Genomic DNA, 13,350 nt, shown 5'->3' on the forward strand with positions numbered 1-13,350 from the left:
AAACACCAAAATATAAAAGGCATTTGCAGAACCTGCAAGTAGAACAAAAAATACATCACTTATTGCATCAAGCAGGCAGGGTTTCTCTGGCAGCCCAAGACCAGGAACAACCCCCGGTGCAATTTTAGAGAATGAACGTGAAGTTCAAAATTAAACTATAATAAATAACTTAAATCATAGCTGTGAGCAATTCTGCAGGTCTTCCTATCGTACATATGAAACCAGGACATATTTCTGCGTAAGTTGAGGAACGAAGAGCTGCTTCATGTTATTTTAATAAAAAATGTCGTTTTGTAGTTACACTTACAAACATCAAAACATCAGTGTACATACATCAGACTGAACAGTTTTTCCTCGGTAACTGTGTAAAGGTTGCAAAAATAGTTTGTCCCTATATGGCGTTTTTGAAAAGAAGATCCTTTTCAAAGGAATCTACGTCAAGAAGTACAGGTAGGAAGAGCACAACTACGGAGCCTGCGCTGCACAAGGTACAGCCGTCTTAGGTGGTAGGAAGGAGCACGGGCCTTGGGTTGAGATCTCCAGCTGGAACTCCTCTTTCCCCGCAGAAAGCAGATTTATGTATTACAGCCTACAAAACGCAGAGACCTGAAGTTGTTTTTCCGTCCTTAGTAGGGGCCATCCTTGAAAGACTCCGATAACTCCTGGTTGGCGGCATCATACTGGGCAATGAAATGTTTGAGTTCCTCAATGCATCGCTCGCCGATCTCGTGCAAGTTCTGCCGCAGAGCAAACTGAATGGACTTCTCTAACGACGGATCTTTATCAATTAACATCTTCACTACCATGCCAAAGGTTTCACAGTCTTGTCTGTAGACCTAGGAAGAACACATTTTAGAAAACCATTAAACGTGAGACACTGTACGTTAGCACACCAACGGCCTTCATCGGGTTAGGAGCCACTGCAGAGCCAAAACCAAAGGATATTGGATTTAACTGAGTGAACTGAGTGCCAGCTGTAAGAGATACCTGCCTTTTCCTCTCTTTCGACTGGCTTTAATACAAATGTAACTAGTTCAGAACTATCTGAATACAAGAAATAACTGTTACTGGAAGAAATGCCAAAAATGAGAGCAAGTTTCTCTTGCGGCAGTAAAATAAACGATGGCAGAATAAAGTGGAAATGCTAAAACAGATTTTGTAAAATATGTAAAATTAATTTAACTGTGGCATGCCTAGCAATCTCAGACTCTGTACTATAGTAACTTAGCTTGCAATCTTTCATAATTCTTTAAATACAAGTCACATTTACATATTTTCACCAGATTATGTTTGTTTGTTGGACAACACTTTCTCACAGTCCTTGACAACCATACTTTAAACAGTTTGACTGCATTGGTGATTCAACTGTTAAGGATAAAAGAAACCTTGGTAGGAGTCTTCCAATTTTTTTTTTAATTTTTTTTTCCGAATTCCAGCTGGATGTTATTAATTTAAACACCACCAAAAAAAGAACATGTCCAAGTCTTACAACTGCTAGAGGAAGCTTTCATACAATTTTGCTTTCTTTAACCATTTCCCTTCCAAAAGATGCCATGGATTTCTGAATGAAGACAAGTCAGTTGTTTATCTGTACGTTTTTTGGAGGGAAAAAAAGCTAAGATTTTAATATTTCTCCAAGTATGCCTATCTTTCAATACTGTGTTAGAACTTCTTTTAAAGATATGTGACCCTTTCCACCCACATTTATCTTAATTGTAGACACAAATGATACAACTGTATATGCACATTTCCCTGAATTTATTAAAAAGAAAAAAGGAAAAAGAGAGAGAGAATAAAAAAACATCCAAGCAAATCCCTCCCACCACCACACTATTCTTTTTTCATATTGACTAGTCATTGGCAGCCCAAGCATATTTATGTCAGAGAAGCAGGACAAATATGTACGTTCTTCACACAAATTCTATTTATTACTCTCAGAAACACAACCTAACACAATGCGATTAATAAAGATTGTTGTCAGAGGTTTGACAGTATATTCTATGATTCAATAATAGTTCAAACCCAGACCCACTTTTCAAACACTGGTTAGCAAATAAAGGAAAACCTTCTAGGAGAAGCTCATTTTAAGAGAGACTGTGAAGCCAAAAAGACAAGTGCAATCCAAAGCTAATTGGAGCAAAATATCCTGAATGAAGGAACAGTGGGAAAAGGTGTTTTGTTTTTTTCTTCAGAGACTGGGTTTGTTTCCTGCTTTGTATGGTTAGTTCACTGGTAGCAAAACATTACTAAGGAACAAAGCCTCTTGCAAAGACCATTTTCTACAAGTGGTGCTTGCTAAGAGAAGCTCAGAACAGAGCAAATTTTAGTTCTTTTTTTTTTTTTTTTTCTCCTGACTCCTTCCAAGGAAAAAGCCCAGGGAGAATTGCTGTGTGTCATTAGCCATATGACAGGCAGATGGTTTTGCATTTTGGGCAACTCGAGCTTTTCAAGCACTTGTAGCAGGCTTGCTGCTATCACCTTCACCACCTTCACAGAATGATTTTTGAAAGCTTTTTTTTTTTTTGTTCCCACTGCCATTATATTTTGGGGGAAATGGTTCAAAAAGGTGGTTTGGGTTGTTGTTTTTGTTTTTGTTATTGCATGTCTATTTGCCCTATTTTACCACCTTTCAGTGTTCAGACCAAGGATGTGTGAATGGCCTTCCACAGGTAAACTGACCTGGTAAGGGGCAGTCTTCACAGCACGCTGTGCAACACCAACACAAGTGGAAACCCAATAATAACAGAGGGCACAGGCACACTGACCTCCCTGTCACACCACAAGGCACCCAGAGGTGCAGCTGGAGGAAGCGCTGCCCTTTTAGCTGGTCTTCAAATGAATGGCAAGCAGTGCTGCTTGAGATTCCTCTCACCCTCCCCAAAGAAACAACCCAGATGAAATTCTCTGACCCCGAGCACACAGAGATTTGCTCAGCCTGGGCACGTTTTCTTTCTACAGTTCCCCAGCAGAGGCCTGGAAGAAGAACCAAGAGGGCTGGAAGAAGAACCAAGAGGGCCACCATCATCGTCGTCATGTCTGGAGGCAGAGAAGTCGCTTTGCTGAGCCGCCGATGTGGGAAGCAAACACCTTCATACCGCAGATGAATGGTTTCAGCACTTTGGAACAAAAGCCTTTAAGAAATGGATACCTAACGTAGGGGAAGAGGGCAGGAGGTGGAGCAGGAAGGCAATTCCAGCAACAGAAAACAAAGGAAACAGCTCAGCTCCTGTAACAACACTTGAGTCATTTTCCCTCAACGAGCTTTCTACCCCAGTTGCTAATTCTGATCCTCCTGGTGCAATCTGCCTCCTCCTCAGCTGTGCTAATAAACCTATTTATATAGCCGCAATGTAAATTGCATCACTGAAATGATCCCTTTTAAAATTACTTCCCTCCAATTAATGTGATTCAGTGATTCAATTCTAAAAACAGATGCATCAGCACCACCGAAGGAGCTGTGAAGCACAGTTGTGAAGTGGAAAGAACTTCATAAACCAGTTTGTTTCTGAAGCCAGTGCATGAAAACCAGCTCTCAGGGAGACGTTACCATGCTTTGCAGAAGGGAAATGAGACTATCCATGACAAGGATATCGACTCCAGAAGAATATTAATTACAGCTTAACGATACCATCAGCTATTCCAAAAAAACTGTGAAAGTACTCGGAGCTCTTGAAGAAGAAGGTGGTGGCCTTGCATATTAAAACCCATCTTCTCTACAGAAGATATGAAGGCTATTTCTGGGAAATAAGCTGAGAAACGATGCTTGAGGAGGAGAGGAAACTGCAGAACAGACTCCAAAAAGCAAAAAAAAACCTTTCTGTTAGAGAGTAGTGGAAGAACTCGTGACCCTTTGGGTTTCAAAACACCCATATCTCTAAAATTCCTGCTGATGCTGATTTTAAGTTCAGAGCACAGGACATCTATCTGTAAGCATCTGGCACTGAAGCCTGAAAGTGATTCCATGTGTGGGGAAAGAAGAAATAGCGCCTGTATATTGAAAAACAAGAAAGGGAATGATACCAACAACATGATTACTCTGTCTGATGGATATGTCAGGTAATCCTGAAAACAGCTAAAGGCATAGGGTGATCATTTACCCAGGCCGTAGCCTACTTTTATTCTCTGACCTCGGCTACAGCACCAGCATAATGGAAAGAACGTGCATCACTCCAGCAAGCAGATTAGGGAGGAGTAGAAACAGCTGTTCTACTCCTAAATATATATTTTATATATATATATATATATATATATATATATATATATCATATACACACACACAAATCATATATATATATATATATGTAAGTCTTGATTCACCTATGAAGGAAAAGTATCCAAACTGAATTCAAGTTCTCTGAAAAGTTTTCCAAAGTCAGCAAAAAGGGGTACCCATGAGCTCTGAGGATCACAAATATGCTTACTTTATATTACTCTCCTGGTATTTTAACATCTTTTCATTCTTCCACGATAATTGCCTAGAAGCTCCAGCTGAGATCAGCTCTTCGCCGTGCTAGTCTCTGTAAAAGCACTTGGCCTTTGTCTAAAGGCAAGTCTGAAGAGGTGATGCACCTACAACATGTTAGCAAACACTTCATATATTCGAGGAATCTAGCCCCAGAGTTGCACAGTTAGAGCTGTTCAGATGTAGCTGAAGACCTGAGCAGACTCACACTTCCAGCTAGAGCCGCACCGATTGCAGTCCTCCAGGTACTGCCCACCGGCTGGAGGTGACCAAGCCCCCGAATTCCCCAGGCAGAATGAAACCTTTGAGGACCCCCTGTGCAGTTTGTAGAGTCAACCTCAAAGCACCACCACTAGTGCTTTAAATTACAATTTATGATACTGACATAGAAGACGTGAAGCATACTCCGGATTCTCTTCTTCTGCCTCACCTTTGGGATGTTAACCTCTGATGGTGAAGAGGAGCTGAAGCAACCACCTGGAAGCTACTGTATTCGTTTCTTATGCGCCTTCTGCAGTGATCAGCTAACAATGGTCTTGGCTTAAACCAAAAAAAAATGCACTGAATGGCTCAGCTGACGTGTGAGCCATTCAAAAATTGGTTGTACCTTCAAACCCTGGGCGTGGATGAAATTATGCCTAGGTCGGGAATACCTTGATGACACGCCTCCTGCTCGCTGTCAGTCTGCATCATTTCCTTTCCATGCCTAGCACAGCACAAGGTACTTCTCCAAAACTATTCTGGAGCTGCCCATGCATTTTGCACAGCAGAGCTGTTGGACAACATAAACAAAGAGCAATGAGAACAGAAATCAGAAGTTAAGACTTCCTTCCTTGCAGGACACCAGTCTGCAGAAGAGTCAGATACTCTGACGTCTTGGTCTCAAAGCCTTGCATACCTGGCCAAAAAGCTTAGTTTCAACACCACGGGTAGACACGGTAATCAAGGGGATGTTGCCAGGAAAAACAAGGAAGTGAAAATGGAGATATTCACAAACCTTATTTCAGGCTGTGGTGGTGTCTGCAGCTCGGCTCTACAGCCTGTGCACAGAAAAGCTTTTTGATGTCTCCAGGTGATTCAACACAGCCAGAACAGGGACAGGGTGGGCACTGGTCAGCAGGTGGTGAGCAAATGCATTGCGCATCACTTGCTTTGTATATTATCATTATTATTATGTTTCCTTTCCTTTTCTGCCCTATTAAACTGTCTTCATCTCAGCCCCTGAGCTTTACCTTTCTCCAATTCCCTCCTCCATCCCCTGGAGGGGGAGTGAGCAAACATCTGCGTGGTGCCCAGCAGCCTGCTGGGTCAAAGCACAACAGCAGCCCTTGAGGAAGAGCGAAACAAAAGCAGTTCCCTGACTGCTGGAAACCCCCCAGGAAGGCTGGTGCCACCAGGCTGCACGTCAGCCTGCGTCTCCTGTGGCCACAGGAGATAGGAAGCACAGCTGAGAAGCAAGGGGGAGATGAAAATTGCTCCCGTGTCAGAAAGGATTCAACCAAGCCTTCCCCCATTTCTGAAAGAACCTGTCCAAGAAACATGCTTTATATAAGAGGTGGACGTGGTTTTGAATGAATGACACTGGCACTTTTTTTGGGTTATGAATACATAAAAAACACCGCCTTGAAGAGGAATCACTGAGACACTTGGGGATGTGAGGCTTCAGCAGCTTCGTGCAAGACGTGGGCAAATTCATCTCAGCACAGAAGACGGTGCTTCTGCTCTCAGACACGAGCATGGCATCAGGCACAGTGACGGTCACATCCACTGAGTGCCTGTGATGACTTAGCAAGCAAAACTGATGCCCATGCTTTAATCTGCCATATCCAGCTCCTTGCTCTTTTCCATCACGCTCTTTCCTGCCTTTCTGAGTGTTCCTGTTGTTCCTTGCATTCACAGGTTCATCCACCCCCCTCACAGCACCAGGACACAACTGCAGGCTCTCTGAGCAGCCCCTGCACGCCCGCAGCCCACCAGCAGTGCTCGTGAGCCAGGGCTCACCTTCAGAGGTGGCTCTTCTCAGCTCCTCACCCTGAACCTGAAGGCCAAAGACCCTGGAGGCTCAGTTCAGATGGGGGAAGAGTTAGGGCTGTGGCTCAGAAACCGCCTGAAACAGCCTGCAACCCTCAGATACTAACTCGCCTTGAGAAGATCCGACATGCCCAGCAATCAGGGCCCTGTATCTGTGAATCATCCCAGCACTCATTTTATACATTATCTTTCAGAAGGCAGCAGCTTTCCAGTTACTGGGGAGACGTTTCCCACAAGTATCAAATGCCCTGTGTGAGGAGAGAGGCGAGGGGCTCGCTGGTGGCTCTGTGATTTCCGACAGAGGCGCTGCTTGAACTTGCAGAGCACGAGGCTGAGCGCCATCCCACATCCCCTACAGATATCCCATTAACGGAAGAGCACACTGCTCAAAATCCCTCTCGCTTCGTGAAGCCCCAGGGCTCCTCTGCAGAGGTAACAGTTTTTGCTCCCCCGGCTACACCCCGATGGCTCGGTTGGTTATAGCCCTCTGGTGGTGTGCAAAGGGCTTCTTTCCCCTCCGCAGCCCTCCGACAGGCTGACAAAGCACTCCTGTGTTCGCACAGCCACCTCCACACCAGGTTTCCCCCAGTCTGCCTGTGAGCTGGGTGAAAGGATTTGTAAACCTGGCTGTGAGGTGACTGCGCACGCAATGAAATTTCAGGCTGTAACTGTGCACGTACCTGCTGGCGAAGCGGGAAGCTGGTATGCATCCAGTGACCTCAATGCTGCTGGGAACAACGTCTCTTCCTTGCCACAGCCAGCTTCTGAAAGCAATTACCTCTTCCCCAAACCACTTTTCTTTAATTTACACACTTCCATTTTTCTCAACCATGCAAATTAGCCTTTATTAAACCACCCGAAGCCTTCTCTCCTCGAGTACAGCAAGCTAACGCTCTGCTGAAGGAGCACACAGACATTTTCATCCCCGCAGAGGCACTGCAATCGGACTGCTCTGTTCGTGAGCACAAAACTTTTAGGTCAGAGGGACTTGATGATCTTGAGGTCTCTTCCAACCTAGAAATTCTGTGATTCTGTAAACTCAGTGCTGCACGGTGCCAGCAGTGCTCACCACTGCCATCGAGCCCTGCAGACAGCTCTTGAGATCCAGATCCTTTAAATTGGTTTTCAAGCAGGACAAACTGTTTTGCATCAGTACAAAAAGCTAAATTGAAGCACAACAACTTTAATACTTGGTTACAATATAGGCGTGCAACTTTTAATTATAACATACCAACAAGTCTATTCTATTCCCTTTTACACATGCACTAACGATTTTGCCTTGAATCCATGTAATAATTTTGGTACCCTCTAATCAATGTGTTTTTAGGCCAATCAGTTATTCATTGAAATGCAAATTGGGGGAAACAAGTTATTTAATCCACTATAAAATAATGAACAATTTCATGTTAATTTGGCACTTACTGGAGATATGGAAAATATTCCAGTTATTTGCACTTAAAGGCAGCTCTGCCCCCCTTCCCGCTGGAAGTTTCAAACGCCTGGTTTAATAGATTTAATCTGCTTTCAGAACAAAATGTTAAAACATATTTTTGGCATTTAAATACCTGACTGGAAGGACTGCCAGAAGCCCCTCACATGGAAAAGATGCTGACACAGCCATCATTTTAAGAGTATGAATTCAGATTTGGGCCCTGCTTTGTCCCCCAGAACCGGGGCTGGCGAGAAGTGGGGGGCACGTGAGCCCTGCTCTGACCCCAGAGGAGGCAGTGGCTGCTCCCCAGCACGGACCAAGGTGTTTGGCTGATCTACGGTGTCCTGCTTCCAGGACCCAGCACCTCCTGATTTATTTATTTTTTGTTATCATTTGTTCCTTTGATTAATCTGGCAAAAGAAAAAGCAGCCTGAAACACCACCACCGCAAGGCTTCCCACTCCACTTTATTTTAGAATTTTCTTATGGAGAGAGATGAAAAGTCCCCTATAAAATTGTGTGCCAGGGGCGGGGAGCTGTTTGTGTCTGTACCAACCCTCTGCTGAGTCTACACACATTTTCAGGCTGAAATCCCTGAGCAGCTGCCTTGGGCCCTGAGACACAGCTCTGGTCTGTTCCATGCTGCGTAATTCACTGGGAAGAAAACATGCAGGCCAAATTGGTTACCTCAATGAAAGCATTATCCCCAATTTAAGCTCAAGCCATCACCTGCATCCTCCTTTGCTTCAAAGCACGCCCCTGGTGACACCTCCGCACTGACAGTGAAGTCATGGGGCTCGCACAGGGTGGAGCGTGCTGTAGCTCAGGAGAAGCGCACTGCTGGCATATCAAAGCCACGTGGCCTTGCCCAGCCACCATCCCTGTACGTGTAATTAAAAAAAAAAAAAGTTTTACACATGTCAGCCTCATCCTCCTGTGCCTTCTGTTGTGCAGGATTCTGCCTATGAGCAGAAATGCTTCTAAGCACCACCTCCGTAGCGGAGCACCATTGCTCCCAAATTCTTTTCTTCTTCCTTTCACTGCCCAAACAAAGAATTACACCGCCTTGTGTGTTTACTCAGCGCTTGTAAAGGAATCCCCAGACGGAACATGCAGCTTTTGGGTGACACCCGAGCAGAGCCAACACCAACAAAACACAGAAAGCAATTAAAAAGATGAGTCCGCACCGATTGCAGCCGGCGTTTACAGCTCCGGTTACACAACGAGGACAAATCTGTAGGCTGGGGCTATGTCGTTCTGCACAACCATAACAGAGCCTAATTGTGTTGATGCCATTCAGAAGCCTGCTCATGAGAATTATGGGACTGTCTCAAGTCTCCTTGAAGTTGAAGTGAAGGGGGAAAGCACAGCATCACACAGCGAGATAAACCTTAACCTGCTCCAACCTGCATTCCTGGCCTTTGCATTAATATCTGGGGAGGTTCAGCAGCAGATCTTTATTTATGAAACCTTCCATTCTCTAAACACTTCCCCATCGCTCTGAAATTATTACAAACAAGTTTTCAGTAAGGAGAAAGAGGTTTACTTAAAACATATCGCTAGGAAATCCATATATTTACTTTAATAATTTTTAATACTACAGTGGAGGACTTGAAGCGAACGCTTAAATGAGCGAGAATTGATATATAACACGAGTGTGCATAACGATACACTTCATTTAGTTTTACATTTTGGCAAAGCAAGTGCATTATTGCTTCTTCCAGAAACGTCTTGCTCAGCCAAGCAAAAGCAGCTCCCACGTGGGAGAGCAGGAACGATTATGTTACATGGTTTTACTGGAGATAATTCTTTACTAAACCAATCGGACCGCATAATAACAGCATTCTAACACCAGCTACAGGCCCTCCGAGACTGGTTTGTGTGTGGCCTAGATTTCCTAGGCTCCTTTACAACAGATGTGTTGGACGAGGGTAGTGTTACCTCACGTATTAACCGGTGTGCTCTCGAGGTAAAGCAGCGGTACGAGGTTAAGTTCTGCCTCACATATTCTCCTCCCTGAAAGCGGGTGCCCACAGCCAGCAGATTATAAATCTGAAATAGTCCAAATAGTCCGTAGCGGTTACAATTCATCACTTCCTAACCTTTACTAGGAGTGCTGATAATCTCTTGTAGATGTTACCAATTATACCTCTTTGGCTCATGTACTCGTATGTCCACTCTCATGTTTAAGGATGTCCAGCTACAAAAAATGTGCAGGTAAGCCCAAAAAATTCTCCCAAAGAGCAGCAATTTATATGTCTATTAATTTCCTTTTTTTCCCCTCTAATGATCCCAAAGTCCAGAAATCACATCTTCATGGGACCATAACCTAAACAGAAATCCTAAAAGCTCTTCTCTCTGAAGGACACTCAAAAATCCTATTGCTTAAAATGCACGAGTTCAGGATTAAACAGGAAATAATCAGCTTTATGCCAAAGGAAGGACCTCGCCCTGCAACTTTTTATTTATAAAATACAGAATTGATGGAAAGCTATTTCCTAAATTTGCTCCATGGTAAACTTATTGCTGGATCCAAAACAGGAAGGGCGAAGTTTATCTACAGAAGACTCTGTTTGTCTGTGTTAATTCTCTTGCTAAAAATGCTTTAATAGCTTCCAGCCATGTCCGCTGACCATAAAGGAAAGCTGTAACTCATTTGAGGTTCATCAGAAGGGGCTGTATATTAATGGCACTAATTACAACAGAAACCTCTCTCATCAGAAACACACACCACCTTTTTCATGCAGAAGGTACAGCAGGTTTAAAATCCACATATACAGACTGTGTTGCAGTCAAAATCAGCAATGGGGCATGAATTGTTACCAAAAAGTGCCTTGAGGTGAATGAGCTTTTCCCCAACAGAAGTTTTCATGCTTTCAATTTCATCAAATACCCTCAGCTACAAGAATTCTCGGATGCAACACGCCGCATTAAAATGGCTTGGTTTTGGCAGTGCTCAAGAGTGTGGATCACCTGTAACTTCTTCCATGGCACAATGTAAGTGAGCACTTAGAATGAAAATTAATAAAAATGAAACTTTCTAATTAAGAACAACTAGCAGATCACTTGCATGATTAACTGGCAACTTACTGTAAGCAAAAAGCTAGAGAAACAACGACTTTAAGAACCAGCCTTAACCGAGAAGGCTCTCACCATCACTGCCTGAGAGCAACCTTTTTGTTTCATTTTTTTTGAATGGTTAAAAAATAAATCACTGAAGCAGGTTTAGTTATGCATGCCATAAGACTTTTTTTTTTTCTTTTAATTACATGCACAGAATAAAGAAAATACTCCAGCAAATAAGTGAAGTACTGTATGTAATGGTCAACTTCTTCAGAGAGGAAAAGCAACAGCTGCAAGAAGAAAAACAATTGCTTAGATTACCAACATTTTATTACTTAGTTTATGTTAAACCTTAAGGTTTCTAGAAGTTTAGAATTACTTCACACGTTATATTAGCCTCACAAATCAGTTTTATTAGTGCCTCAATAATGGACCTGCTTTTTTTTTTTTCACGTCCAAGTCATGGTCCTGTCTCTGTCTCTAAGAAGTCACTTGTCATTTATTCAAGTGCTAATTTCAAATATAAAAATAAAGAAAGAAAAAAGTAAATTAAGGCTGTGTTGGTTTTTTTTTGTTTTGTTTTTTAAGCCTTCCATAATTTTCCCTACTTTGTGGATGGTGTCTTTTTCCATAGGCAGCTGTGACAGCTGAGGAGCCTATTTTCCCTTGCCACCTGTCACCATCCCCACACCAGAAATCACCACCTCACTGGTTCGTGAGCCAGCACTAAGGAAGGCTGCTCTCAAAATTAGGTTTTTAAAATTAAGTTTTAGGCAAAATCAGCCTGATTACATCACACATAGTATGTCAGTGGGGCTGCAGGGAGGAATCATCTGTTTTGGGTGAGAGGGTGATGAGCAGCTAGAGATGATGTCTAGAGAGGACATTTAGCTTTATCCTAGTAGGTTAAAAGTCTTTGGGCTCATTTGGGACATCCTATAGAGCTGTTGCCTAACCTACACAAAGCACACAGGATCTGTGCTTAAACAACTGTGCATCTTAGCACGCATCTTCAGTCAAAAATGAAGCATCTTAAGAGACAGAACATAAAGCTGGCTTAGCCTGTAACGGCTAGGAGGGGAGCAGGGGAGAGGAGATCAGAAAAGATACATGATGAAGCCTCATTTCTTATTGCAAACATCTTCCTTCCTTCTGTATTTTTTAGCATCCAACACTCAGACTATCCCTCCTGAATCTGTTCCCACAATTCTATCTATTTGCAATTCAACTGGAAGCAGAAATCTGATCCAAAATTTGGTAAAAACAGAAAACATGTCTCCCTAAAGGGAAAGCCACAAGGAGCAGAAATTGTCTTTTATGGTTAGTAAATCATATATCTTAAGGCAGTGATTACCAATTGTGGTCCAGGCGGACACAGAAGTTCAGCATTACGCAGTGGATACACCACTGGCTGTATCCTAGAGTACTTTGAATCAGTTATTGGGTAAGCTGGAGTTATAGCTCATAAGAAAAATCAAAGAATCACAGTTATCAGCTGTTTCAAATAGCTTGGGAAACGCTTGTTTTTATACCACAAGCTATTTTTCCATGTGAAAAATTAGCCTATTTTGTATTTTAAAAGATCTTCTGAGTCTAAGAACATGGGCTTCCCGTTTCCTCGTTACGTGCCTGTAGCAATGCGATAGTCGAGCACGGCTGCAGCATTTCAGCACGAGAACTGCTACCCATCAAACTCACTGAAGGAATGTCTGCGTCGCTCAGCCCAGTGACACCCAACACTTTCCAGAAGTCGTCTAACGGGGCGACCTGACAGAGGGCAGAGCTGGAATGAACTTGGCAAGGTATGTGAACACGTTTGTGACTTTTTGAAGTGTTCGCTTGTCTTCAGGTTCTGGCATCCATTGAAAGGCTTTGATTCTTACAGAGTCTGGTTTCAGTCAGTCGTTATAAAAAGCATTGCGACCTGCAGAAGAAAACTGGGATCATCAAACACTTTTTTTTTTTTTTTTGGTGGGATGGGAGGGGGAAGTTTTTAGAGCTTGAGCTCTGTATTCTTCAGATATCTTAGAGCAGCTTCCTGTGATCCCTGACATCTATAAATTATGAAAACAGCGTGACGTAACAAACTCACTAAGTCAACAAGTATCAGAGATTACTCGGGAGGTAAAGCTTACACAAGGACAGAAGAGCTTTACACTCAGCCCTTTTCAATTTATTTCCTCAAATTCCTTATTTACTCTCATTGTAAAGTAGGGAGGCTGATTATACTACCAGTATTTGTTTGCTAGTAACGATGCTAAAGCATCACGTAAATTAACAATTGCATCAATAAAAAAATTAAACAGCACAGCCATCTCCTTCTATACCAGTCTATCAATCCAATACCGTTAATAGTAATGTAA

The 13,350-nt window shown here is 43.0% G+C and overlaps 1 protein-coding gene across 5 annotated transcripts in view; it reads right to left on the minus strand.

The window, feature by feature from the left end:
• Positions 1 to 257: 257 nt before the first annotated feature.
• PPHLN1 (periphilin 1) overlaps positions 258 to 13,350 on the minus strand; it is a 69,839-nt gene continuing 56,746 nt past the window's right edge. For 3 of the 5 annotated variants that reach the window (XM_068669398.1, XM_068669395.1, XM_068669396.1), the window contains exon 10: positions 258 to 836. In XM_068669398.1, coding sequence (XP_068525499.1) covers positions 627 to 836 — 210 coding nt within the window. In that variant the 3' untranslated portion in view covers positions 258 to 626. Of the gene's footprint in view, positions 837 to 12,565; positions 12,755 to 12,866; positions 12,912 to 13,350 lie in introns of those variants that run through there. The other 2 variants (XM_068669397.1, XM_068669399.1) reach the window with 2 other exon arrangements.

This window comes from Anas acuta, chromosome 1, assembly GCF_963932015.1.
Source record: "Anas acuta chromosome 1, bAnaAcu1.1, whole genome shotgun sequence".
NCBI classification, from domain to species: domain Eukaryota; kingdom Metazoa; phylum Chordata; class Aves; order Anseriformes; family Anatidae; genus Anas; species Anas acuta.